The sequence below is a fragment of the Typopeltis vanoorti genome, unplaced genomic scaffold, assembly GCF_054136105.1.
Source record: "Typopeltis vanoorti isolate ZY-2024b unplaced genomic scaffold, IOZ_Tvanoo_1.0 HiC_scaffold_24, whole genome shotgun sequence".
NCBI lineage: Eukaryota > Metazoa > Arthropoda > Arachnida > Uropygi > Thelyphonidae > Typopeltis > Typopeltis vanoorti.
In genome coordinates, this window is record NW_028328064.1 from 4,498,903 (window position 1) to 4,525,830 (window position 26,928).

The window sequence follows — 26,928 nt, forward strand, 5'->3', positions numbered from 1 at the left end:
TTCGTTAATTATAATTAACGAAAAACTAAACTGAGAGGAACAAATCATAAATAAATAACAACAACAAAAAAATGGTATATTGCTCCCTCCCTCTAGAATTAAAAAAAAAAAAAATGGAAATACCGTGTATTGTGGTTTTTATTTATCTTTAGGTTTTATTATTATTAATGCATGTTTAAAGGTCAAGTCAAAATTTAGGATACCCACAAAATAATCATTCCATTTCGTTCCGAATTAGTATTACAGAATATCAAAAGACGAAACCTATATAATGGAAACGATCCAAGAAAAAGCAACGGTAACTGGTGATTTGCCGCGTTGAATTCTACGTAGTACCCGCTTAACACGGTAAGCAGGCGATGTTTCGCATCGGGGCGCCCCCTTCAAAGGGTTCTGAAGTGAGTAGAAAAAATAAAATAAAACACATTTTAATATTAACGTTTATTAAATATGGACGCTCAACTTAAAATTGCATCGTGGCGCCAGGATCCCTAGAGTTGGCACTCATTCTGTGACTTTAAGAAAGAAGATTTCGTGTTATTCATAGCAGACCTTCCAGCCCAAAATCCATTCATTATTGGAATGAACAATTTTTGAAAACCATGAGTATTAAAAAAAAAAAAAAAAAAAAGAAGAAGAAGTTTAGCAAGGTGGCAAGAAATTCTTGCGATGAACTTAGCATCATGAAAGAACGACGGGGCAATGTTTGTCCTCTAAAGCCAGGTAAGAGCAACGTTGGCAATCTTTGAAAATGGAATTTTGCTATGACTGCTCTTTCTATAACATATTCTGGCGAAACATTGGTGGGAAAAAATCAAGAAGCGTGACGAATGTGCTCTAACTAAGATGGTGACAATCGGATACTGTTACCTGATGTATATAGGAAAAAAATCAGGTTGGAACCATATTAGATCGGAAGGACGAATGATCGTTTATTGCAATAGAAATAACTTAGAGAGAGAGAGAGAGAGAGAAATCTGATACCCTGACTTGGAAAACGTTGGGCTCGAGAGTGCGTTCGTTGCGAAGCCGTCATTTCCCAGTTGGAATCTTCAGTGGTTTTAAAATGACAGTATTAACTAGTCTCATACAATATGGAGGAATGCTTTCCTCCCCAACGAGGATTTTTCATCCAAACAAACAAACTAACTAACACCAGAAAATTTGCTGTAAATTGTCAGCCTGTTGAGTCGCAAGTGGTTACATATCCACTCCTCAAGCGGCACACTCTAGGTACGAATTCTCTCTTGGGCATGGTTGTTTTGTGGGTATCTGTAGGGGGATATGTTATCGCGTGGTGTTGGACCACCATGATGATTAATGAAGGCAAAGATTAAAAATGTAACTTTTTTTTTAATCTCTATAACACGTTTCCAGATCTGTTGCGATTGTCTTTAGGTGAGATAATAATTTCCTCGCCCAGTGTCAGATCACTTGTTCGCTTACTAGAGGACTGAATTAGCTTGAAGAAGGACTTTTCATGTCTAGGCTGACCATACGTACCGTTTTAAACGGGACAGTACCGTTTTTTTCATATTTCCCTGCCGTCCCATTGTTTTAATAAAAATGTCAATTTTGTCTTGTTTTTAATAAAACCTATAAATATATTTTAATATTGGTCGATCATAAATTATTATTCATAACCTATAATCGTATATCAATATCATGGATACCAGTAATTTGTATAACCATGGAGTCGCATTGTTCGATACTAAATATCGATATCTGCAGTGATTTATTCAGAGAAAATAATAAATACATTTTGGCAACAATTGCGTCTCAGACGCGGCGTATGTTCTGCTGTAGCGTTAGTTTTTGCTTTGTCTGTATGCTAACCGGTGGCTTTGTTATTCAATGCTGGTGGTTTAAATTTCATAATTTTTAAAGTTTTAAGTTTTATTTTTTAACGCTTTAAGTCTATCCTTGCAATGTCAAAGAGGCGAAACTGCAGTTTTAATGGCGATCTCCAGAAAGAATTCAAATTTATTAAACTGGACAAGATGTGTAGTGATGGAACAAAAGTGGTATGCCAACATTGTAATATCCATTTTCCCGTTGCTCATGGAGGTAGAAGCGACATCTACATAGCCAGAAACATAAGGATGCCGAAAAGACTATGGCTTCAGTTAAAAACATTAGCTCGTTTATGGTGAGACGTGACGGTGATAGCGAAAGTGATAAAATTGCAGCAAGTGAAGCACTTGTTGCTTATCATACTGAAAATTTTGGTAACGGCCAAAATTTTCTCGCAAATGACTGCTTGTCGACATTGATCAATAAAAGTTATGAATCAAAATTTCCTTCAGCACGTGCCAAATCAGAAGCAATAATTGCTAACGTTTTATCAACATACATATTGGGCAAAGTAAAACGTTTTTTAATCGTCTTACTTTTTCATGAATACAGAATATTACATAACCCCCCGTCACGTTTTTGCCTTCCCAATGTCCCGTTTTTGTCTCAAGGAAATATGGTCAGCCAACCATGTTTGGCCTCTAGAGCAGGAATTCCGCATTATATAAATATAAACAAAAATTAATTTAAAAAATAGGAAAAAATCATCCTTTCCACAGTACTAATATACTATAGTTTGACAATCTTTCATGGGTAGGAGTCACATAATAAAAAAAATTCCCATCAATTCTTTCATTCTCATGAGACGCACTTCTCAGAAATTGCTTAATCTGCACTGTTATTGCTGTTGATCGCTTTAGGAGTATGGGCTAGTAACTGCCGAAAGGGTCTCATGCATTCCAACGATCATTAGACTGAATTGATCTAACAAAAATAACGATACTTAACGTAAAAATATAATTATCGCATTTTTGATTATACGTGATTTCTTTTAAGATATTTTTATAGCAGGCATGTCAAACCTTAATAGGGATAAATTAAAAAGTACAAGGATACTAGTGGCAACAAACTATTATTGATTCATTGATTATTTATTATCATCATTCATATTATTATTAGTTTTTCTTTGTTATAAGCTTTTGCCTTTTGTCTGTGGGAATAATAATAATAATAATAATAATAATAATAATAATAATAATAATAATAATAATAATGCAGGGCCTCGGTAACCTACTCAGCAAACTAAGAATAGGAAGTTTAAAGAGCGACAAAACCGGAATTGTATCTGAGCCATAAAAACAACGTGCTTATTATTATTATTATTATTATTATTATTATTATTATTATTATTATTATTACACGTTTAATTGAATTTAGGGGCGGCAAATTAGTGCTGGCCGAGGTACACTAAATATCCTAACAACGGCCCAGAAAGTAGGCATGCTTTTCAAAAATGCATTTTAAGCATTTCTAAAACAACGCAGTTGTTTTATAAAATTTTATTTTTATATAGTATTAAACATAACATTAATGAAGAAAATAACATATTAAACAGATGCTGCTGGTCTGTTTATAAAATTGCATATATCTCGAGCTTGCAGTATATAATCATAGCGTATGCCCACTTCCGTCGGCCTGAACGGACTATTTTTTACAAAGTTGAAGTTTTATCTTTATAAACCGTTATAATATCTGGGCTATTTGGTTCCTTTAGGAAAGCCACCTAATCAGTTACGTTTTATTGACAAAAGATGTCCATAATTTCGAATATGTGCTAGTGAATGAATGGCTTTGACGCAATTGCAATACTGCGAAACCCGACTATTTGGGATTAAGTAAGTTCGGAGTTGAGGTCACGGTAGTTTACTAAATATTGTGCTTAAACTCGAGCTGGCAGCGTGCCATCGTATACCTACTTTGTCGGTAACCGCGATTATTTATTATTAAGGAAATATTAACCACACAATTGAACCGCTTATTTTTTGTTATCAGCATTGTCATATAATAATAATAATAAGAGATATATAAGGACATCCAACTAAAATAAGCAGTTAGAAAGACCTTATTATATTGAGCACTAAAATCTCGCCATAGCCACCGGTTTTCTGCAGTTCGTATCGAACTGCATGGTTGACATGCCAGTTTATATTAACGAACGAAGTGTTGAACACTGGAATGTGTGAACTTAAGATAGCTTGATTATCATTATTTTATTGGTTCATATACATTTTTTTGTAAACCTAAAACCGTGGTGGTTAATCATTAACACTAAATAAATAAACTCAGCATCTCACTGATGTGCTGAGTGATTTAGTACTTATATTCTTTGTTTATCTTTTCTGCTCACCAACCTACAGGTTGCTGCTCGTTTACAGGTGGGTACCACAGCTCTTCATTCTAGTTGAAAAAAAAAAAATGAAAGATCTGTAATTGATGGCAATCTTGTGTGGCCAAAATAATTGATAGCTTATATATTTACTTAGCTTGAATGTTGTGAGCTTTCTAAGCTGATTGTATTCCTGAACTTTGTGTGCGTGCGCGTAGCATAATATAACAAGAAGCTGCTGCATGAAATTACAAAATCATTATGGAAGTGCCCAATGATAATGATAATAACATTATAAGTGTCACCTTTCTTTGACTAATTTTCGAAATTAATTTACCTTAGCGTCTCCGTAGCGCAATTGGAAGAACGAGGCGACATTGTGTTCTTAGATTGAAAAAGACTCGAGTTCGATTCTCGTAATATAAGAGGAATATTTTTCAGTTGAATGCGAGTTAGCCGATCTCGTACGAGTTTTTTTTTCCTCTGTGATTTTTCTCCTGGAAACCCGTATTTATCATCCCACATACGGACAAATCGACTAACAAGACACACGGAATTTACAGACACAAAATAATTTTGGTGATGGTGGGCGGTAGATGGCGGGTAGTGTCATAGTGTATAGTATGAGGATAAAGTATAGGAGACAATGAGTTGAGTTCTGTGCTCTCCCAGGACGAGTCCAAGAACTCTTTGGAGGTGCACATATTATTATCTGACACCTCCAGGTAGTACACACTCTCATCGAGGGAGTGCATCTACTCTACAGCTCTCTGTCTCCACCACTCAATCCACCAACTACAACTAACCACAACTACACCAACGCCATCTACCGCCCACCACCACTAGTATTTCCATAGATAATTACAAACATCCATGCCCATGGTAGGATTTGAACCTGCAGCCTTTTAACTGGAGAGTGGATACACTAACCACTCGGCCAACCAGGCCATTAATTATATTAATAGTAATAATATGCATCACATCACATCACTGTTAGAATATATGTTAAATGAATGAAAGTTACTCTGATAATGTTATGCTTAATGTATCAGTTTTACATTCATGCAAAATGATTCCTACTTTCAATTAGCCTGCTGAGTTGTATAGTGAAAGCATGAATTTAACTAACTTCATGTATCCAGTGGGATCATGAAAGAAGAAGATAATCAAATAATCCTGTGTAAAAAAGAGAGTCATGTCCATATTACATTAAAAAAATAATAATAAAAACACTCTAAATAATTCAGGATTTTTCTAGGCAGTAAGTTAATGCTGGTCATTTGAAATATAAATACTGATTAGCTGAGCTTAGAAAATCAAGATTTTATGATTAATTTACTATTTGTGGTAAAATCGAAGTGTTCAATCTTGATCCCATGGTGGGTTTGAATGAAAATAATGCCCCTTCGTTTTAGGATTTAGTTCTGTTTAAACATGAAGAAACATATCGAAAGTTTATTTTTCACTTGGTTAGAGTATAATAAAATTAGTTTAATCCTTTATCCAAGTGTGAGCAAACAAAGTTTGCACCTGAAAGTATATTCAGGGCTGGGGTAAGGTGGTACAACACCAGGACAACTCATTGCAAAGGTGGAGCGAGCTACCAACACTCCTATCTCAGTATCTCCTATAATGCAAAACACATCTCCTTGCGGATATGTCTAATGTTATGCATTAAAGGAAGGGCCACTACCCAGACTAGTTTCGACCTTTATTGAGGTCTCTTCAGATACTTTCAGGTGCAAACTTTGTTTGCTCACACTTGGATAAAGGATTAAACTAATTTTATTATACTCTAACCAAGTGAAAAATAAACTTTCAACATCTTTCTCTAAATCCAGAGTAATTTATTAAAAAGAGGGTGGCACACCATTTGGCAACTCCTATAGGTAGAGATGACCTGCTAATGCTTCTGTCTGGTATCTCCACTTGGGCCTGGCTCCCACTGAAGAGACCTCAATAAAGGTCGAAACTAGTCTGGGTAGTGGCCCTTCCCTTAATGCATAACATTAGACATATCCGCAAGGAGATGTGTTTTGCATTATAGGAGATACTGTGATGATAGGAGTGTTGGTAGTTTGCTCCACCTTTGCAACGAGTTGGCCTGGTGTTGTACCACCTTACCCCAGTCCTGAAGTATACTTTCAGGTGCAAACTTTGTTTGCTCACACTTGGATAAAGGATTAAACTAATTTTATTATGAAGAAACATAATTAAAATGCCTGTTAAAAAGTTGCTATTGGATTCCAAGAGATCAATGCTTAGTCCACAGTTCTTTATGATATTTATCAATGAATTACAAATTAAAAGTTCGATGTTAATATCTGCAGGTGAAACTCAACTGGAAATGGTCAACAACGACAACAAAAAAACAAGAGCTCTTGCTTCAACAGAATGAAATTGGTTAGTTTACTGGTCTTTGAAACAACTATATTTTACTGTACAAATTTGTATGATAAAATATTTGTTGGTATTTTACAACAAAAAAACAACAACTTCTTATGCTGATTTAGCAGCTTAGTATAAGAAGATTCTTTATTTGTATAGTAAAAACCCAAGGATAGGCTAAAATAGACAAATGTTGCAATGATAAAACTGAAAACTGTGGAAGATGAGAAGCACTCTTGATAACAGTGATGTGGTCAATATAAAATTAAATGAAGAGTGAACAAGCCACCAGAACTAGTATTTTCTAAAATGATTTATAAAGATATAATTAAACATCATATAGAGTATACAATATGCATATTTGGCATTTCTATTGTAAAAAAACATTACTGATATGCTGAAAAAAAGTGTAGGAGAGAGAGAAAAAAATCAGACTAATAACAAGTATGGGCTGCTACTATCTTGAAGAAAAATGTAGATTTTGAGGATTACAAAGCTCAAAATATATAAAAGGATATTTTTTATATTTTCCTAGGTCTCTTAGTAGGATATTCAGTTTTTAAAATAATGAAAGATCAACATAGGTTAAACTTACATTAGTCACTAATAAATTTAGTTTAATCCTTTACCCAAGTGTGAGCAAACAAAGTTTGTGCCTGAAAGTATCTTCAGGACTGGGGATGTGTTTTGCATGGAGATGTGTTTTGCATTATGGGAGATACTGAGATAGGGGTGTTGGTATCTTGCTCCACCTTTGCAAGGAGTGCCCTGGTGTTGTACCACCTTACCCCAGTCCTGAAGATACTTTCAGGTGCAAACTTTGTTTGCTCACACTTGGATAAAGGATTAAACTAAATTTATTATACTCTAACCAAGTGAAAAATAAACTTTCAACATCTTTCTCTAAATCCAGAGTAATTTATTAAAAAAGGTTGGCACACCATTTGGCAACTCCTGTAGGTACAGATGACCTGCTAATGCTTCTGCATGGTATCTCCACTTGGGCCTGGCTCCCACTGAAGAGACCTCAATAAAGGTCGAAACTAGTCTGGGTTGTGGCCCTTCCCTTAATGCATAACATTAGACATATCCGTAAGGAGATGTGTTTTGCATTATGGGAGATACTAAGATAGGAGTGTTGGTAGCATGCTCCACCTTTGCAAGGAGTGCCCTGGTGTTGTACCACCTTATCCCAGTCCTGAAGATACTTTCAGGTGCAAAATGCAAAATTTGTTTGCTCACACTTGGATAAAGGATTAAACTAAATTTATTATACTCTAACCAAGTGAAAAAGAAAAAATAAACTTTCAGCATTTTACATTAGTCACCTATATAAGTTTAACCTGATATTTACATAATTTGTGAGTCACTTGTTGTGCTGTTAATATTGATTTAAACATACAAGCATAAGAGGACTGACACAATGTCAGCAGTAATATGTCACATGTTTCAGAGAGAAAATCATATACAATCAGTGATGATACATTGAAAAATTCAAAACTAGTCAGAACATACAGCATTCAGGGTGACCATTCTTGGCAAAAGAATTGAGAAAAATATTTAATTCATTATTGCATTGGAACAGATTCTCTGTTATCTTTAATATTGATTCTCAAATCAGTTTCTAGTGAATTTATTTTATATTTGATTTTCAGTTAGACATTTTACCATAAAAAGTCTTATGTATCTAGTTCAGAGACATTTTGTTATATTTGTGTGAAAGACAAGTAAAATATTAGAATGAAGTCATCAGAACTTATTTTTCATGGGATTTCTCAAAAATCATTGTGACTCAGAAAAAATATAATTTCTGAAATTAATACAAAAACATATGCATAGCAATGTAGAAAGTATTTTTAACTTGGGTATAGTTATGTTAAAGATAGTAAAACCAGGTTTAAAATTGCTTGGTATCTTTAACATATGCATAGCAAGTTATTTAGATGAAAATCCAGCTTGATCACTTATGATGTATTTAATCAAATTCCTACATTAAATAGCTTATTTTAGTGGAATGCAAGCAGCTGTTTGTTCTCAACATTTATAACTTAATGAGTCTACAGAATTGGAGCTTCCTTCCGTTTTCTTTTTTAAGCTTTAACTCGAAGTTTATTTATTATCATTAACATTAGACCTTGTGGTAGACTCATGATAGAGCCACACCACTATATATATAATATATATATATATAAAACTGTGCATTAAACCCATTCACAGTTTCTGCACTCACCATATTTTTGGGAGTGCATTCCACTTACCAACTATGTAAAGAACTTGCTCCTCACACCCTCCTGAAGCGGTATTACTCTTGTAATATGTAATCACTCTTGTAATTATGTTTTACCCTTGTCTCCTTCTACTCTAAAAATTTCCTTCATATTATTATTATTATTATTATTGTAATTATTATTCAGTCCTCCATGGAGTCAAAAGACTCGTCATGGGAGATCTTTCCTAGAAAACACAAAGTCTATCATACCATTTCTTGAACTTGTTGATTGTTTGTGCTCTCACCACTCTATCAGGCAATACTTTCCACGGTTCAACCACCCTCCATGCAAAGAAACCACTCCTCACCTTCTTGCTCACAGCTTCCTTTCATAACTTCCAGGGGATGGCCCCTTGTCCTCGCACCTTCCACCCTATTCCACGAAGCGACAGAACTCCCCCAGTGTCAACCTTGTAACTACCTCTCAACAGTTTTAAAGTCTCAATCATATCACCTCTCCTTCTTCTATCTACCAAACTCTGCAGTTCACATTCCTTCAGCCGATCCTCATAACTAATATTGTACAGTCCTGAAACCATCTTTGTTATCTGCTTCTGATCCTTTCCACAGTTAATTTATCCCCTTCAAATTATTATTATTGTAATTATTATTCAGGCCTCCATGGGGTCAAAAGACTCATCGTGGGAGGTCTTTCCTAGAAAACACAAAGTCTATCATACCATTCCTTGAACTCGTTGACAGTTTGCACTCTCACCACTTTATGAAAAATACTTTGACAAGCAGAGACAAGCAAGTTATTGTACCTTTGTACTGAGCCTTGATAAGACCTCATCTCGACTACTGTGCCTAGATTTGGTCACCTAAGTTTCTTCTTGATGGGGAGGAGGCGGAGAGGATCCAGAGGCAAGTGACCAAGATGATAGCAGGTCTATGGAATGAACCTTATGAGAACAGTTTGAAGATTTGTGGGTTGCAGAAATTAGTTGATAGGTGGAAAAGGGGAGATATGATTGAGACATTAAAATTGCTAAAGGGTTTCTATAGGATTAATTCAGAGGATATTTTTGAGATCAGGACTGGTGGTGGGAGAACGAGGGGACATCTATGGGCAAGAGTGTGGTTAGCAAGGGTGTTAGAGCTGGGTTCTTTACTTTTAGAGTAGTAAATGAGTGGAATAAGTTGCCAGAGTCTGTTGTGTGTGTGCTATGACAGCGAATAGTTGTATGGACATGATGTTTACGACCTCCCTCAATGAGTCTAAGGACTCCCTGGAGTCACCCATAGTAATAATAATAAAATCCTGGGGACCAAATTTGATAACAATAGCCCAAGTTTTGTCTGATCAATGCTTTATGCAATGGAATGACAACTCTTTTTATCTCTGCAGGTGAGTGTCCTTCTCAGTATTGCAGCAATCCTCTGGGTTACCTTCACCACCTTTTCAGTATGTTTCCTGAATTTCAGGTTTCTATCAGTCATTATCCCCAGATCATATGGTTTTGAAATGAGTAGTGGTTGGCAAATAGGAGTGTGAATGAAATTGATGACTCATAACATTAAGCAGGAGTTACAAAGGGAATTCAAAGGTAGATGAAGCTATTTATAGGCTGCATGATGTATCCTTCACTTTTTTTTACCTCTCCTTTACTGCAAGCTAGGAAAGTAATGAGTATGGTGAGGAAAAACATATAAGCATATGAAAGGATATTGATACAGCCAAGCAGAAATGTAGATAATTCTCCAGTAGCATCACTAGTAAAAGAAAGGGGGAGTATAGAAGTACTGATTTTAATGCTGAAGATACCACGTGAGTGGTATTATTTGAGCATATAATAAATATAAACTGTTCAGTGTTTATTTTTCAGTATATTTTATGTTTGAGAAAGGAAATATTTTCTTATATAATGTGACCTCTGAAGCTTCCATAATTATAAAATCACATGTATACAGTAAAGTGGTGAGTGTATTTGAATAACAGAAACAGTAGAGTGCTTTAGAATCCCTCTACATACAGTCTCATGTTGATTAGATTAAAAACACTATTGAGCAGGAAGAAAAATGTATCCATAAAGATTTCTAAAAAGAATATCAAATCAAATAAATTATTAAAAAATAAAAAAATTATAAAAGAAACAAAATAAAATAAAAAAACAACTATTTATTACAGTTGAAGATAAGTTTCCAAAACTTTAGGGATAGAGAGAGAGACAATCATTATGATTAAGATTTGGTTAATGAAGTAGGACTTCAGCACTTTCTTTGAACAAATGCTCATATTTATACATAGATCTATGTAAAATTTTGATAATATCCCATTGGATCCTGTGACTGGTGTTCTCAATTTCGTGTTGTGCCAGACCTAATTTATGAGGTTTGATGAGCCAGATTGCGATGTTCAGAAATATGTTTTTTGACTGATCTTCCTGTTTGTTCATAACTTTCACTGTCACTGTGATATATGTGTAAATTATAATTAAGAACACGAATAGTTGAATATGATGGAGGAGAGACTGGAAATTCATAAATGTGAATCGTTTTAAATTTTAAGTATCTACAGGGCTTGGTGGAATATCAATGTATATTAAGGAAGGTGTAAAGGCATTAATGGTGTTCTAGATATGGTTGTTCAAGAAGAGTTTAGAAAACAGGAACAGTATCAACAAGTACTTTAAGTACTTGTTGATGAAACTTCTTTAGGAAGTGGTGGTGGCAAGGATTCCAATGGATACGAAGCTTCACTTCACAGTAAATCATAAAATTCACTAAAAAAATGGCTTTGATAATACAATGGACACTGAAAAGTAGTAGACATAAGGAGGAGATAGCGCCATTATATAAGGTAAAGATGGCTGCATCTGGATTCATCTCTGTGTATCCAGTCACCTGGATCTTTTGGTAGTAAATAAACATTAGAGAGAGAGACCCCAGGGACAAGTGACTATATTAATTATATATAGTTCAAGGTTTGTGAATGGTACTGAATGTTGCACAACTCAGAACTGTGGAATGGAATGTGCTATTCAGAGTTTAGCAGATCAATGAGTGAAGTGATATGATTGATACAATTTGGTGAGAGGAGTTACTCAGAAAGATGTAAGAAATTTTGCATAGGTGATAGGCAAAAGCTGTAAGGGGTTTTAGGAGTTATAGAGTGTAAAATAAATCTGGTGTTACACTGTGAAGAATAGATTCAAAAACAAATAATAAAATCTTAAAATATAGAAATTTGAAATTTATTGAATATATTGATAGTTGAGAGCTATGGTGTTGAATAGTTTTTTCGTTTTTTTTTTAAAGAAGGGAAAGTGTTATAGGGGATTCAGCTGTAACGATATCGCAGGAAAGACAGAAGTATCATCTGATAGATTAGAGTGTATGTCTGGAGAATTCAGGGAGATAATTATCTCAGGCAGCATGTAAGGAGGGAACAAGTAGGTCAAGGACTCTTTACTTGATAATAGCATTAGAGAATGTGATTGTGAAGGAAGTATTAGTTTTGCCTCTAATAGGATAAAGTAAGAAAGTATTCCTCCTTTACTTGAGAGAAGAATAAGCATATGGAGATCCTAGATATAGGGTGATATATGTGAAAAAGTAAGATGAAAGATTGTGATAATTTTAGAAGATAACATTTGGAAATACTATGGATGAAGATGTTGCAGAGAAAGCAATAAACAATCATTGGAGTTAGTGGTCAAGAGCAAGAACTGCATTTCTCATCTAAGGTTTGAAATATAAATATAAATAATGGGAGTAAAGAAGCCATTAGATAGAAGTTGTAAAAGAAAAGTGTCCATGTACTTTTTTCTAGATAGTCAAATGGACTTTTCAATTAGAATATGGAATAATCTGGATGTCAGTAAGGTTGTGGGATTGGATGAAAATTTGCCACATGTTTGAGGAAGCATATTAGTCAATTATTAGTACCATTGGCTTCATTATGTAAAGTCTTGCTCTTAGAAGAGTACCAATGGAGATGAAGGAAGGTGATATGAGATAGTTCCCTTGCCAAAAAAAAAGTGGTCCAAAACTGGAGAGATTGAATTGAAGATCAGTTCATTTTGAAGTAGCGATTAAGATTTGATTAAGGTTGGTTGGAAATATGATACAGGGTTTACTGAATAAAAAAACATTACTCTTTTTGAAGACTGACATGAGTTTGTTAAAATTTAATCATATACTAGTACATGTCTACATTTTATAGAGTAATGGTAATGCACATAATTCCAGTATTTCTGAATTTTGTTAAGGCATTAGTTCCAGAGCTAATTGATATTTAAACTGCAACAGATGGATATTATTATTACCCTAAGACTCCATGGAGTCAGAGACTCATCTAGGTGGTACTTTCTTCATGCACACAACTCATCATACTGTGCCTTAAACACACTCAAATTCTATGTGGACATGACACTTTTAGGCAAGACATTCCAATCATTCTCAACTCTGTATGCAAAAAAACCTGCTTCTCACTCCCTTGTTCACATCCTATTCATACAGCTTCCAGGGATGACCACTTGTTTTCCCCCGATCTCCCACCATTTTATGAAAAACCTCTTCAACACTGATCGTATAACAGCCCCTTATCAACTTGTATGTCTATCATATTACCCACTCTTCCTCCTACCCACTAGACTCTTTAAATTGCACCTTCTCAACCTTTCCTCATATTCAACATTCCAGAGATCAGAAACTACCTTAGTTGATTGCTCTGGACCCTTTCCAACATCTCTTCATCCTTTTGAAAACCAGATGACCCAATCCATGCACAGTAGTCCATGTGTGGCCTAATCAAGGCCATATACAATGGAACAAGAATCTCTTTACTTCTACATTTCAGTATCCTCGGCATCATCTTTAGAATTTGTTGTATTATCCTCACAATGTTGGCAGTGTGTTCTCTAACTTATAGATCCTCATCCACCATCATCCCAAGATCTCTTATTTCCTCCACCTCCAACAATATATCCCCACAAAGTGTAAACTCTACATCCCATCTTTCTTTCCCAAAATTTAACACCTTACATTTTGCAGTATTGAACTGCATCTCCACTCCTGAGCCCATTCACTCAGTCTATTCTTGTAACGCCACAGTATCTTCTCTACTCTTCGTAGTTCGTACTTTGCATCATCTGCAAACAACTCATCATACTGTGCCTTAAACACACTCAAATTCTCTGCCTTAAACACACTCAAATATCCCCATCCAAATCCTTGTCAATATCATTATCATACAGGTTAAACAGCAATGGCCCTAAAACAGACATCTGAGGCACACACCAGTAGTGACTTTCCTTTTCCTGGATATTGCTACCCCATACACAACCTGCTGATACCTATCAGATAGCCAGTCTCCATTCCAATGGACTAATATAATATCCAACCCCATCCGCTCTAGTTTGACTATCAGCTTATCATGCGGTAATCTATCAAAAGCCTTTGCAAAATCTAAGTATATTACTGTGTATCCCTCTCCTCTGTCCAATGAATCAGTCACCTTATTGTAATAATTAAGTAGATTACTAAAACATGGCCTCCCTTTAGCAAATTCATGCTGTCCATCAAAGATAATAGCATTGTTGTTAACCCAATTCTGGATCTTGGTTCTCACCAGCCTCTCCAGCATTGGAACAAGAATCTCCTTACTTTTACAAGTCGGTGTCCTCCATATCATTCCCAGAATTTGTTGTGTTGTCCTCACAATTTTCACAATGTATCTTCTGAATTTTAGTAGATGAGTGGATTGATAGTAGATTAATAGATTGGATAGAGGACCAGCTGACAGAAAGGTATCAAAGAGTTGTGTAAGAAAGAGCAGTATGTGAAAGGAAAATAAAGCAACATGTGTGATAATACAGGTTTCAGTGCTTTGTCCATTACTATTTAAACTGTATATAAGTGATAAATGATGTGATATGTGAAAGGTATATGCCATTGGCGTCAGAGAGAACCTTTCCCTAGTTTTTTTTTTGACTCCATGGGGTGTGTATTGTAATAATTTTTAATTACCAAACTTGATCGATTGTAATTTCATGCACAGCTTTGCAAACTTCAAATATAAATGCTTCTTAAATATTTAAATATATAAATTTGTTCTTTCAGTTTATATTTAAAATCTAATTTATTTAAATTAAAAAATTTTAAGTTTTGTGCTAAAATTCTTTCATAATTAGAATGACATACGTTAATTAAAGTGTGATGTGTGTGTGTGTGTGTGTGTGTGTGTGTGTGTGTGTGTGTGTGTGTGTAGATAGATGGATATTAAACATATATTTATCTAAATTATATTAAATTTTTGAAATTGCCTTCTGGACATCGCAAGGTTAATTGTTTCTGTCATTCACTTAGAAGGAAGAATTTCCAGCAGCATATATATATCACTTCAAATCAATCCTATATTTTATTAATTCAATTTAGGTTCTTTGCAGGTACAGTGTATTATAAGATTAATTACTGTATGATAATGACAAAGTTATTTGAAGAATTCTAACATTAACCTATATAATGGTAGACAACTCGAAAGTCAAATAGCTTGTTGTTACTGTATGCTTAAGGATCATTTCCGGTTAAATGTTTACAGCGAATTATGTAAAAATACACCAAATTTAATCAAGCAAAAATATTTCTGTATATTTTATAGTGAAGTTCTACTTTACTTTACAATGAGTAATGTCTATATTGGGTGTGAAGAAAATTTAGAAAATCATTTTTGTAAATTAAGTTATTTACCATCAAGGGGAGTTATAACATCTATCTTGTATCCATTTTCTCCTTGTGACTTGCTGGCCTGACACTCCATGCCACACCAGCGGAGGCAGAACGCCTCAAGCGACAGTATCCAGAGAATGAGCGACTGATTGCCAATATCCCCAGCCGGTTCTTTGAGGTTATTTATCCAGTTCAGGTCCGGCAGCACCAGAAATTGGGTATTTCAACCCGTGATGCTAGTGCTAATAGAGTAAGTAGAAATTTTCTTATGAATAATAGTTTCATATTGAATACTCTGACTCAAATAGTTTATCATCAGCTCTATCCAAAACAATTTGACTTTTTTTTTGGTCATTAAATTGTTTTGTGAAATTTCTGATGTTGACAGTCTAATTTAAAAGACTTAGAATTTGATATTATGACCTATAAAGAGGTAAAGTGGAAATAAAGATTGATGCTGCTCCAGATAGGACTAGTATTAAACTGGAAAGTCAAGTTTTTAGTATGTTGTTACAATAATAAATGCCATAAATTGAATATAACCTTCTGTTAAATAATGTAATTTCAAGATATAAATCTCATCTAAGAAGGCAAAAAGAAGAGGTGGCTCATCCATACAAACTTAGAATTGATCTCTCCACCTATACGTACCTTAGGACTTCTATAGAATCCTAAGACTCATCGTGGGAGTTCCCCTATAGACATCATGAAGTCTATTGTACTACACTCCATGTAGAAAAAAAAAGTTACGTCTTACACTTATCACTTTTTTTCAGTACTTCTCAACTCCTTGTTCCTTCCACTTGCTTTACTGTGTTCATTTGATAAACACCTGTCAACAGCTTAAATGCCTCATTCATGTCACCTGTTCCTTATCTGTCCACTAAACTTTCCAGATTATATGTTCTCAGTTTGTCCTCATAACCATTATTTTGCAGTTTTAAATTTTTTGTTATCCACCTCTGTACCTTCTCCAAAGTTATTTCATCTCCTATGACTAGTTTTGAGCACAGTAATCCAAATGCTGTTCCAATCAAGGGAATTATATGATGGAAATCTACTCTCTTATCTCTGCTGGTCATCTTCCTTCTTTGCATTGCAGCAATCCTCTGGATTTCTTACTGAGCTTTGCACTATGTCCCTCTGCACTTCATATTTGTATTAACAGTTCCCCCCAAGCTCCTTTGCTTCATTAATCTGCTCTGGTATAGTTCCAACAAGAGAATATATATATATATATACATATATATTTATAAAATTAATATTTAACTGACTAGAACCCGAGAAAGTGTAACACAAAAATCTTTAATAAATCACAACTAGTTTTATCGGTGTCCCGACTTCTTCAGGTGAGTATTTCCAGCTTAATAAAAAGAAGAAGAATAGTAACAGTCATATTTGCATAGATGACTGCATGCTATTGTTAGCATGAGTTGAATGTGTGCGACAGCTAATTTTAGAGCGCCAGTACCGGATTATTGCACTATGGGAATCAGGCAAATTGTAGCTTAGATTGTTGTTCATGTGTGAAGGGTCCAGAACTATTGCTTTGGATTCTATAATTCATCTTTCAAATTCATCCTTGCATATATATAAATTGGTTGTGTGGTCCCAATCAACTTGGTGTTGACGTTCTTCGAGGTTAGAGTTGGCAGAGAAAAGAACATGACTGGAAAGGGCGCTCGCTCGTGTTCTACTGTAGGAGATGTCACGTCTATGTTCTTCAAGATGTAGTGAAATAGATTTATCTGTCTGGCCAAAATAAGGTCGAGCACAGTCGCACATAACTTTATAAACACCAGGAAAATGCAGTTGGTTGTGTTTTGGTTTAGGTCGACTCAGAAAAGAACGAAGTTTTGGCAGAGTTGTATAGTCGGTCTTTTGTTGAATTTCTTCATAATCCTAGATAGTTTGGGGGTAAGAGACCTAATAAATGGTAACTGTATGTGAGTGATAGGGTTGGATTCATCTTCTTGTCGAGGTTGTTTCTAGTTGGCATTTCCTCCTCCTTCATCAAAAACTCTGAAGATTTCATCTTAAAAATAAAAATTTAAATCTCAAAGACTCTGACAGAATGGTGAGTTTTGGCATCGTGTCTCTTTTTACGAATGTACCTACAGATGAAGTTCTGACTCTTCTTAAGGACAAGGTTTCTAAGAAAATATTTGCTCTACTAACACACTGCATTAATTTCGGCTATTTCTGTAAGGAAGATAAAATATATAAACAAACAAGCGGGTTAGCTATGGGCAGCCCTCTATCCCCAGTCTTAGCTAACATCTTTTTACAAGATTTTGAAGAGAGAGCTATTTCTATAGCTACTTTAAAACCTAAACTGTGGTTATGTTACATAGATAATGTCTTCCTTATCTGGGAACATGGTTTAGAGGAACTACAAAATTTAACCATTTAAATAATCAACATCAGAACATCAAATTCACATCAGAACTAGAGATTAATGGTGTGCTCCCCTTCTTGGATCTAAAGATCAGTAGATTACATGGCTCTTAAATTTTCAATTTTTCGAAAAACCACCCACACTGATAGATATTTGCATGCCTCTTCTCATCACTTCCCTCCTCAAAAACTTGACATCATCTCCACCCTTGCCTATCGTGCAAGATGTCTTACTTCCACAGAAGAAGACCTTCAGAACTTAACTTCCTGAAAAACACCTTCTTAAATAATGGATATTCATCTCATAACATCTCTAAACGTTTGAGACCACGCCAACAACCTCGACAAGAAGATGAATCCAACCCTATCACTCACATACAGTTACCATTTATTAGATCAGTACTATCAACATAAGGAGCCTGAATGGCAAAGAAATGGAGCTAGCTGAGGAATTGGATAAGTAGCAGATCGACATAATAGGGGTGACTGAAACAAAAAAGACAAAAGCTGGTGAGATTTTCTGAGCAATAAATACAAAATGTTATATTCAGGCAATGATAATCAAGAAAAAGAAGGAGTAGCCATTGTATTCAACACTAAATACGGGGCTAATCTTCTTGAATGGCAGGCAGTCTCAAGTAGAGTGATGTGGGGAAATATGAGAATGGGGAACTGGACAATGAGATTTAATTGTGCCTATGGCCCGACAGAAGGTTCTACTAAGGTAGAAGTGGAGGAATTTTTTGAGCCTTTTAGAGAAAGCAACTGACATAATGAAAAATGGAAAGTTGGTCCTTGTTGGGGATCTAAATAGCAGAGTAGGAAATGATTGTCAGACATAGAAAAATATTTTGGGAAAATTTGGAATAAAGAGCAAAGCTAATAATAATGGTAAATACCTGTTGGATTTCTGCTAAGGACATGGACTGCTTATTTCTAACACAATGTTCCAATTTGTGCACATAAATATGTGCACAAATTCACATGGAGAATTAACACGCTCGCTGCCAATTACGAGTATACTCATAGTTGGTAAACCAGCTACACAAGCCAGCTATGAGTATACTCGTATGACGCTTACCGCTGGCAACAAGATTATTGTACTGACCTTCAAGAAGTAAAAATGTTTGGCTTGTGGAGCTCTAATCAAAACTGTGTATTCTCATAGATGGTATATGCTCTGCACAAGCCAACTACGAACTCATATGATGCTTACCGCCGGCAACGAGATTACCGTACTGACCTTGAAGAAGTGAAATTTCTCGGCGTACGGGAACAGACTATGCTGAAGTAGCGTGGCAGCGAACGTGTTAATATGTTGGGTGGAATATTCATACATAGGTATGGTCACCTACCAGCAATATAATTCTATGTTCATACACATAAACTACCAACATCCATGAAAGCAGGATATCTCAACCGCCCAGTTAGGCTCCACATCCTGAACACTTTGCACTGCTTTATATCCCAGAAATATGGACATTCTCAACCTGCCTGTTGTACCTCTGATCTGTGCTCAACTTGACAGTAAAGATTATGAGAACGAAGATTGTAAGCACAAAATACTGAAATGCTCTATTTCTGAGAGATATCACCTAATCTACTCCTGAGCATTCCAAAAGGGAAATGCTCAGGAGAATAGACTACGCTGAAGTAGCATGGCAGCAAACGTGTTAATATGTTGGGTGGAATATTCATACATAGGTATGGTCACCTACCAGCAATATAATTCTATGTTCATACACATAAACTACCAACATCCATGAAAGCAGGATATCTCAACTGCCCAGTTAGGCTCTGTATCCTGAACACTTTGCACTGCTTTATATCCCAGAAATATGGACATTCTCAACCTACCTGTTGTGCTCTGATCTGTGCTCAACTTGACAGTAAAGATTATGAGAACAAAGATTGTAAGTGCAAAATACTGAAATGCTCTATTTCTGAGAGATATCACCTAATCTACTCCTGAGCATTCCAAAAGCGGAATGATGACAAGGAGGAGATCTGAAAAAAAAAAAAAAAAAACAGGCAGAGCACTTATCAGGATGTGAAGAAGTCAACCACAAAAGTAGCAAAATCTAGCAGCAAACCCTCTTATGCTGAAAAGGCAGCCATAAAGAAACTGCTTAGCAAGGACCTTAATATATTTGTTGGCATCATCCTTTTACAATTACAACATTCATGAGTAGTATGATTGCTTGCTGTCTCTGTACAGAGTATCAAAGAGAAAAGTAAATATGGGCTTAATCCTGATGGTTACAAAATATATATATAATATACACACATACAGGTATCCCTTAATTAATGCGGCGAAATTAATTGCGGCAAGAGTTTTGATTAACGTGCCTTTAACCCTGCGGAGCTCGCAGCTGATCTGATAGATACATACAAAATGTGTAATGTAAATATTCTTACACAATTCCGTGTATAGTTTGGAGGTCATGAGTTGCTGTGCATTCATATGTTACGAGTGATATTTCGCACTGTTTTTTGCTGTCAGTTTGGTTTAACACATGTTATGTAAAGGTTTGTGATATTTAACTGTAAATTGTATCTGAGAGATACCGCGACCTCCGATGTTAGTATAGTATGGTTTAGTTTTTTTTTTTTTTTTTAATTCTTTGTTCAATAATTTCTAGATTAATTGAAAATAAATAAACCATCATGTATTACTGATATATAGAGAGCCAAAGGCTTATTTATCATATATGTCCTCTAGGAGATGTGCTTTACATTATGGAAAATACTAAGGAAAGTAATCTGGAGTTTACTCCACCTTTACTACAAGTTGCCCATAAGGTTGCTTATGCTTGCATTCACCAAAACTTTTAATTTCTATATATTCGGCACGAAACTCTTGAACTTTCTATATTCGGCTATGAAATAATGTTGGATTCAATTTCCGCTTAATTTGTACCATCATGTATTATATTTGTAGTGTTTTTTCTTTGTTTTATTGCTTGTTTGCCGAGATCTCGAGAGTCATTTTTCTTGTTATTGTAGAATTTATGCCGATAAGAAAAAAACTAAAACTGTTCAAATGACTCTTGATAACTTCTTTTGATAAAAAAATTGCAGTAACTAATGTAGGTACAAGTATTTATTAAATATTTACTTTGCATTCATTTTTATCTTTCCTAAAAGAGTACCATATAAAACGAATTATTAATACAGTAATCGATCATGGGCGAATTGTAATTTTTACCATTGATGATTAGATTTGATTAAGGCGATTTTGATATATGCGGTAACATCAAAGGATTAATTAACCACATTAATCGAGGGATACCTGTATATATAAAAGAATCATATATTTGATTCTTATCTGTCTTCAGATTCATTAATAGATAATATCATCCAACAGTTCATATGCCACACTTTGGGTCACTGCATGCTGGTGATTCTCAATATACAGCCTCTCCCAGTCAAGTTAACCCCACCTTCTCATGGTGTGACCTATTTATACTAAACAGGCTCAGTTATTCCGACTACAAAAAGGACTCCTTTCTAGTTGGAGTAAATGTCTTCTAGGTGGCAGATGACTTTCATCATTTAGTGAAATACCACAACAACATCACTACTATCAACGGCATCTACTGCCCATCATTACCACTACCAACACAGTATTTCTTTGTCTGTAAATTGCATCTGTTCTCTTGGCTGATTTGCCCATACACAGAATGTAAACACCCCAATTTCCAGGGAAAACAAGTCCTGCTACCTCCATATGAGATCAGCTAATTCACCTTCAGTTGAAAAAGCTCATATAAAGATTCCACTCGTCAGGATGAGAATCAAACCCAGGCTTTTCCAGGAAAGGTGCAATGTTCCGTTGTTCTTCCGATTGCACTACGGCGTCATCAGTAATGTTATTTAAGTTATTGATTTATTTAAACATATTCTATTTCTGACTGAATCCCAAATTTTTGCATTTCAACCACAGCTGATTTTAACTATATGAATTACACACCTTTTATGATTCCTTCTGCCCTAAGGGAGGTGCTCTTGCTTTATGAAATCAGATATTCTTTGCCAAAGGATGTCTAATCCTTTGGTGCTCATGCTTTATGAAATCAGATATTCTTTGCCAAAGGATGTCTAATCTAGAATATCACTTTTTTGTGTTTCTGTTGCTTAAGAGTCTTATCTTTTTTAATCTCCTGTCACTTAAGATTTCTTTGCCACTTGTTTCATTCATATTCACCCCCTCTACCCAATTCTGAAAATCATTCTGACCTCTTTGGCTTGATATCTGTGAAGCTTGATTTCAGTCCAAATTTCCAAACAGTGAAGTCCTCTTTCTTGGTGATTTCAATATCCACAATCTTAATTGGTTCCCCTTCTATGAATATCACTTACTAAGCTGGAAGAGAGGCAGAAATTTTGCTGTAAGCAATGATTTAAAACAGATCATTCATCTCCCTACTAGAATTCCTGACAATTCTCTTTGCTCACCCAACAGTGTTTCTTTTCTTAGCTAGTTCTCCTTCCATGCACACCATTCAGGTGACTACTCCTTATAGTAATTCAGATCACAATCTCATCTGGGTCTCATCTTTGAAGGATCATCCTTCCTTCAACCATTTACAAACTTATGTACTCTGGCATTATTCTTGTCACAGAAGTAATCCATGTTGGAATGGAAGCTTTCATTCCTCACATTTAAGTTTTCCATCCTATATCTAAACCATGGTTCCCAAGAAGTGTGCCAGGATGGTTCATGAAAAGCAAACATCCTGTTATGTGGCTTGAGACCAAAATGCCAGCTTCCTTCACAGCCTACACAGTCACCTGCAGCACTTGTAAAAAAGCATCATTAAAAGGGCAAAGTCTAACTTCATCAGTGATAAATGTTGAAAACTTGCTACTAGTGCCACTTGCAGTCACTCTTCTGGTCCCTCGCTGAAGTTGTTGGGCCTTTGTCCGTGCTATCTCTTCTTTCTTATCCTAACAGTAGCATTTTTCATCATCTAAAGACAAGACTGACATCTTAGTTTCATTCTTCTCTTAAAACTGGTCTGTAGATGACATAGGAAATTGCTTCCTTCTTTGCCTAGAGAATTGCATCTCATGCCTCCTGTGATCTTCTGCCAGAAATACATCAGAAGAATCTTGATAAACTTCGATACAGAAAGTGCAGCCAGTCCTGAGGGTTCCCACCTATTGTGCTCTAGAGATGTGCTCCTGAAGTAACACATGTTCTTGATCATTTATATTCTAAATTGTACTCTGCTGGCATCCACCCTACAGCATGGAAGCAAGCCTATATACAGCTAGTTCCCAAAAAAAGGTGACAAAATGGTAGACGTTTAATCTAAAGTAATGGAGAAAGTTATCACCAGTCAACTCCTTTAACACTTGAAGAACTGCCATTGTGGATTTTGCCAATCTAGATCCATAGGAGATCACCTGGCCTACATCACTCATCAGTTCATCATGTCATTGAATGAACTAATCACGGAATTGCTTCATCACTGAACTAATTCTATGGAAAGGTTTAAAGAAACTTGTGATGTTGCACTTGACATCTCCAAGGCTTTTGAATAGAATCTGGCATCGAGGGCTTCTCAATAGGTTACCGTATGGAGTGCCTTTGTCCTTGTGTAATTGGATTGCCAGTTTACTTTCAGATTGATCCCTATGTGTAATGGTGGATGGTGTCCTGTGTTCAGATTTTCCTGTCAATGCCAGTGTCCTTCAGGGCTCTGTAATTTCATCCATCCTCTTCCTGATTTATATAAATGATCTGTTCTCATTGACTGCAAATTCTATTCATAACATTGCTGATGGTAGCACTCTCCACTCGTCCTACTCATATGACAAGCCTTGCAGTGCTCAAACATCTCAAGCTTCAAGATCATCTATAATATGTGTCCTGAACACTGATCTTTACAGTATCCTGAATTTGGGGTGAAAACAACTTGTCAATTTCAATGCTTCCAAAACACAGTTTTGCTTGTTTTCTTTCAAAAAAGACCTTAGATCTTCTCCACTTACTTTTGATAATGCTCAAGTCATTGTCAAGACCAAATCTCTCTTCTCAAATTGACTCTTAATTCAAGCCTTTCCTGACATAATCATATCACTTCTATAGCATCACCAGCTTCCAAAAAATTGACATAATTTTCTGCTTGAGGCACTACTTCTCTTCAGACCAGTAACTTACTTTGTATAAATCCAAAATCCAGCCAACCTTAGAACACTGCTTTCATGTTTGGGGTGGTGTACCTAAGACCTCTCTAAAAATTCTTGATGCTATTCAGAAAAGGGCAGTTTGGTTGATTAATGATACAACTCTTACAGACTCCCTTCAGCCACTTTCTCACACTATGCCTCTCATTCCTGCCAGATTTACAGGAACTTGAGCAACAGCTGCTCTACATCTCTTTGCAGTTCAACTACATACTTGTTGAACCTGCTACTGCCAGTCATCTTTCATCCATGCACCTCATTTCTTTGAAATAGCCCCACAAAACATTTCCACTGAACTTCAACTTCCAGCAGTTAAGGCAGTACTTAATCTGAAGAATATCAACAGATTACTTTGTTCATGACCACTTCTCCCATCCAGCATTTATTTGCTGTAGGCCCTTCTGCTGTGTGTGCATGTGTGGGAGTAACATAGAAAAAAAAAATGTATGCCATCCTAGAGGGTTTGATGACATCCTGGATTTTGTTTTTTTGAAGAAGAAGAAATGAGGGACACTCTAGCTGCCTACATTTCTCATTAAAAAAAAAAATGAAAAGAAGATCTCACAATACCAGAAGCCAGATAACATCATCAAAAATAAGTAATGAAAACATTTCTAATTGTCGTGGATTCTCTCAAAACATTGACAACATCAGTGCTCCCTCTCTCTCTCTCTCTCTCTCTCTCTCTCTCTATCTATCTCTTGCAGAGGTATAAACCAGCGTACCTTCACCTGCAAGAAATATTATGGAAGTCTAGTGATGATCCAGCAATATGAAATGTAGCCATTGTTTGTAAGGACAAGAGATAGACTCATAGAATAATCGCAATCCTTGTGGGGATCTATAGACTCTTCCAGCAAGTCCCACTTAATACAAACAAAGGAAGTTGCCATCTGACTGTTGGATCTTTTATAACAGTATGCTGCATCTTCTTAGTTTTTGCTGTGGATATTTCTCAGGATGACTTTGATGTTGTCATATATCAGTTATCATCCACTTTATTTTTAATGGGAGATTTAAATGGATGCAACACTCTTTGGGGTAGTGCTATTATCAGTGGAAGAGTTGTAAAACGTATGCTTCATTCCAGTAATATCCCCATCTTGAACATGCCTTTTGATCATTATGAGTGATTTTAATTAATGATATAAATTGGAATGAAAGCATTTGGGAATGAGGAAAATGAATTTGATTTCTTGAGGGACAACTATCTGAGGCATTATAAGAGGAGATATATGGAAGGAGAGCACGTGAATATCAAGAGTCAAAAATTTGATTATTTCATCAGAGGATGTGATTGTAAGTGGGGTATTGCATTTCCCTCTAATTGGTGAGAGTGATCATGAAGTGATCACCTGAGTAGTAGCCAGTCATGTCAAAACTTCTGTGAGGAAAGTGTATATATGTTAACTACAAGCCAGTAATTATGAAAAGCTTAGAAGATAACTTGAAGCTATGGAATGGAATGAGTAATTAAGCAGGAATAAGATAAATACTGGTTAGGTACTAACCAAGAGATATTTAACAAGATCAATGTGTGAATTTATTCCAAAGATTGAATAAGTAGCTGTCAAGTGGATGAACAAAGAAATTATTATTATTATTATTATTAAGAGAGATCTCCAGGAAGTCAGAGACTCATTGAGGGAGGCTACATACTAAACACACCAGCTATCAAACTTGAAGCTATGGAATGGAATGAGTAATTAAGCAGGAATAAGATAAATACTGGTTAGGTACTAACCAAGAGATATTTAACAAGATCAATGTGTGAATTTATTCCAAAGATTGAATAAGTAGCTGTCAAGTGGATGAACAAAGAAATTATTATTATTATTATTATTAAGAGAGATCTCCAGGAAGTCAGAGACTCATTGAGGGAGGCTACATACTAAACACACCAGCTATCATACGTATTCTTGAATTCATTCACACTGCTTGCACTCACAACATCCAATGGCAATCCATTCCAGTCATGCATCATTTTTCTCTGAGAAAAATCTAGCCCTCACCTCTTTCTTAGTGGCCATCATTCTCAGCTTCCAAGGATGCCTGCTCGTCATTTCCCCACCCTCCATAAATTGAAAAAATTCATCAATTGAAACCCTGTATGACCCTTTCAGAAGTTTGTAAGTCTCAATCATATCTACCCTCTTTTTCTGGTTTGCTAGTGTCTGTAGTCTACAAATTCTCAATCTGTCTTCATAATCAGTATTCCACAATCCTGATATCATTTTTAACACTCTCCTTTGTACTCTCTCTCTCTCTCTCTTCTCCAATATATCAGAATCACAACGAAAACCAGGAGACCAGACCTGCACACAGTAGTCTAAGTGAGGTCTTATCAAGGTCTTATAAAGAGGAAAAATAACATCCTTATCTTTATATGTGAACATTCATTTCAGCATTGCAGTTACCTTTTGAGTTGTATTTGCAATTTTTGCCACATGGCCCCGAACTTCAACTTCCTATCTATTAACACTCCAAGATTCCTAGCCTCATCAGTTTCTTCTAGCCTAATCCCAGCAATATAATACGACAATGGATATCTAATCATTTAGATATCCATTGTCGTATTTACATTTACTGACATTAAAGTGATATCCATTTTCCCATGCCCACAATTCCAGCCTGTTCAAATCATTCTGCAAGTACTGCATTCTTATTTCCCAAGGAATACAACATACAGGCTTTTAAATCAAATGTAAACAAGTTTTTTCTTTCCCAACCCACCACCCATATACGGTACTAACGTACCATAGGTTGACCAGCCAACCTCTCGTATATGGGCCCAACATTAAAAAAAAAAACAAAAAAACAGAGATCTGCA

At 35.6% G+C, this 26,928-nt stretch overlaps 1 protein-coding gene across 2 annotated transcripts in view; it reads left to right on the top strand.

Annotated features, from left to right (window-relative positions):
- The window catches only part of LOC150092192 (disintegrin and metalloproteinase domain-containing protein 11-like), a 1,236,934-nt gene that overhangs the window by 157,428 nt on the left and 1,052,578 nt on the right, over nt 1–26,928 (top strand). Inside the window, exon 3 of one of the 2 annotated variants that reach the window (XM_090415260.1) lies at nt 15,608–15,756. In XM_090415260.1, the coding sequence (XP_090271386.1) occupies nt 15,608–15,756 (149 nt within the window). Of the gene's footprint in view, nt 1–15,581; nt 15,757–26,928 lie in introns of both variants that reach the window. The other variant, XM_090415259.1, reaches the window with a different exon arrangement.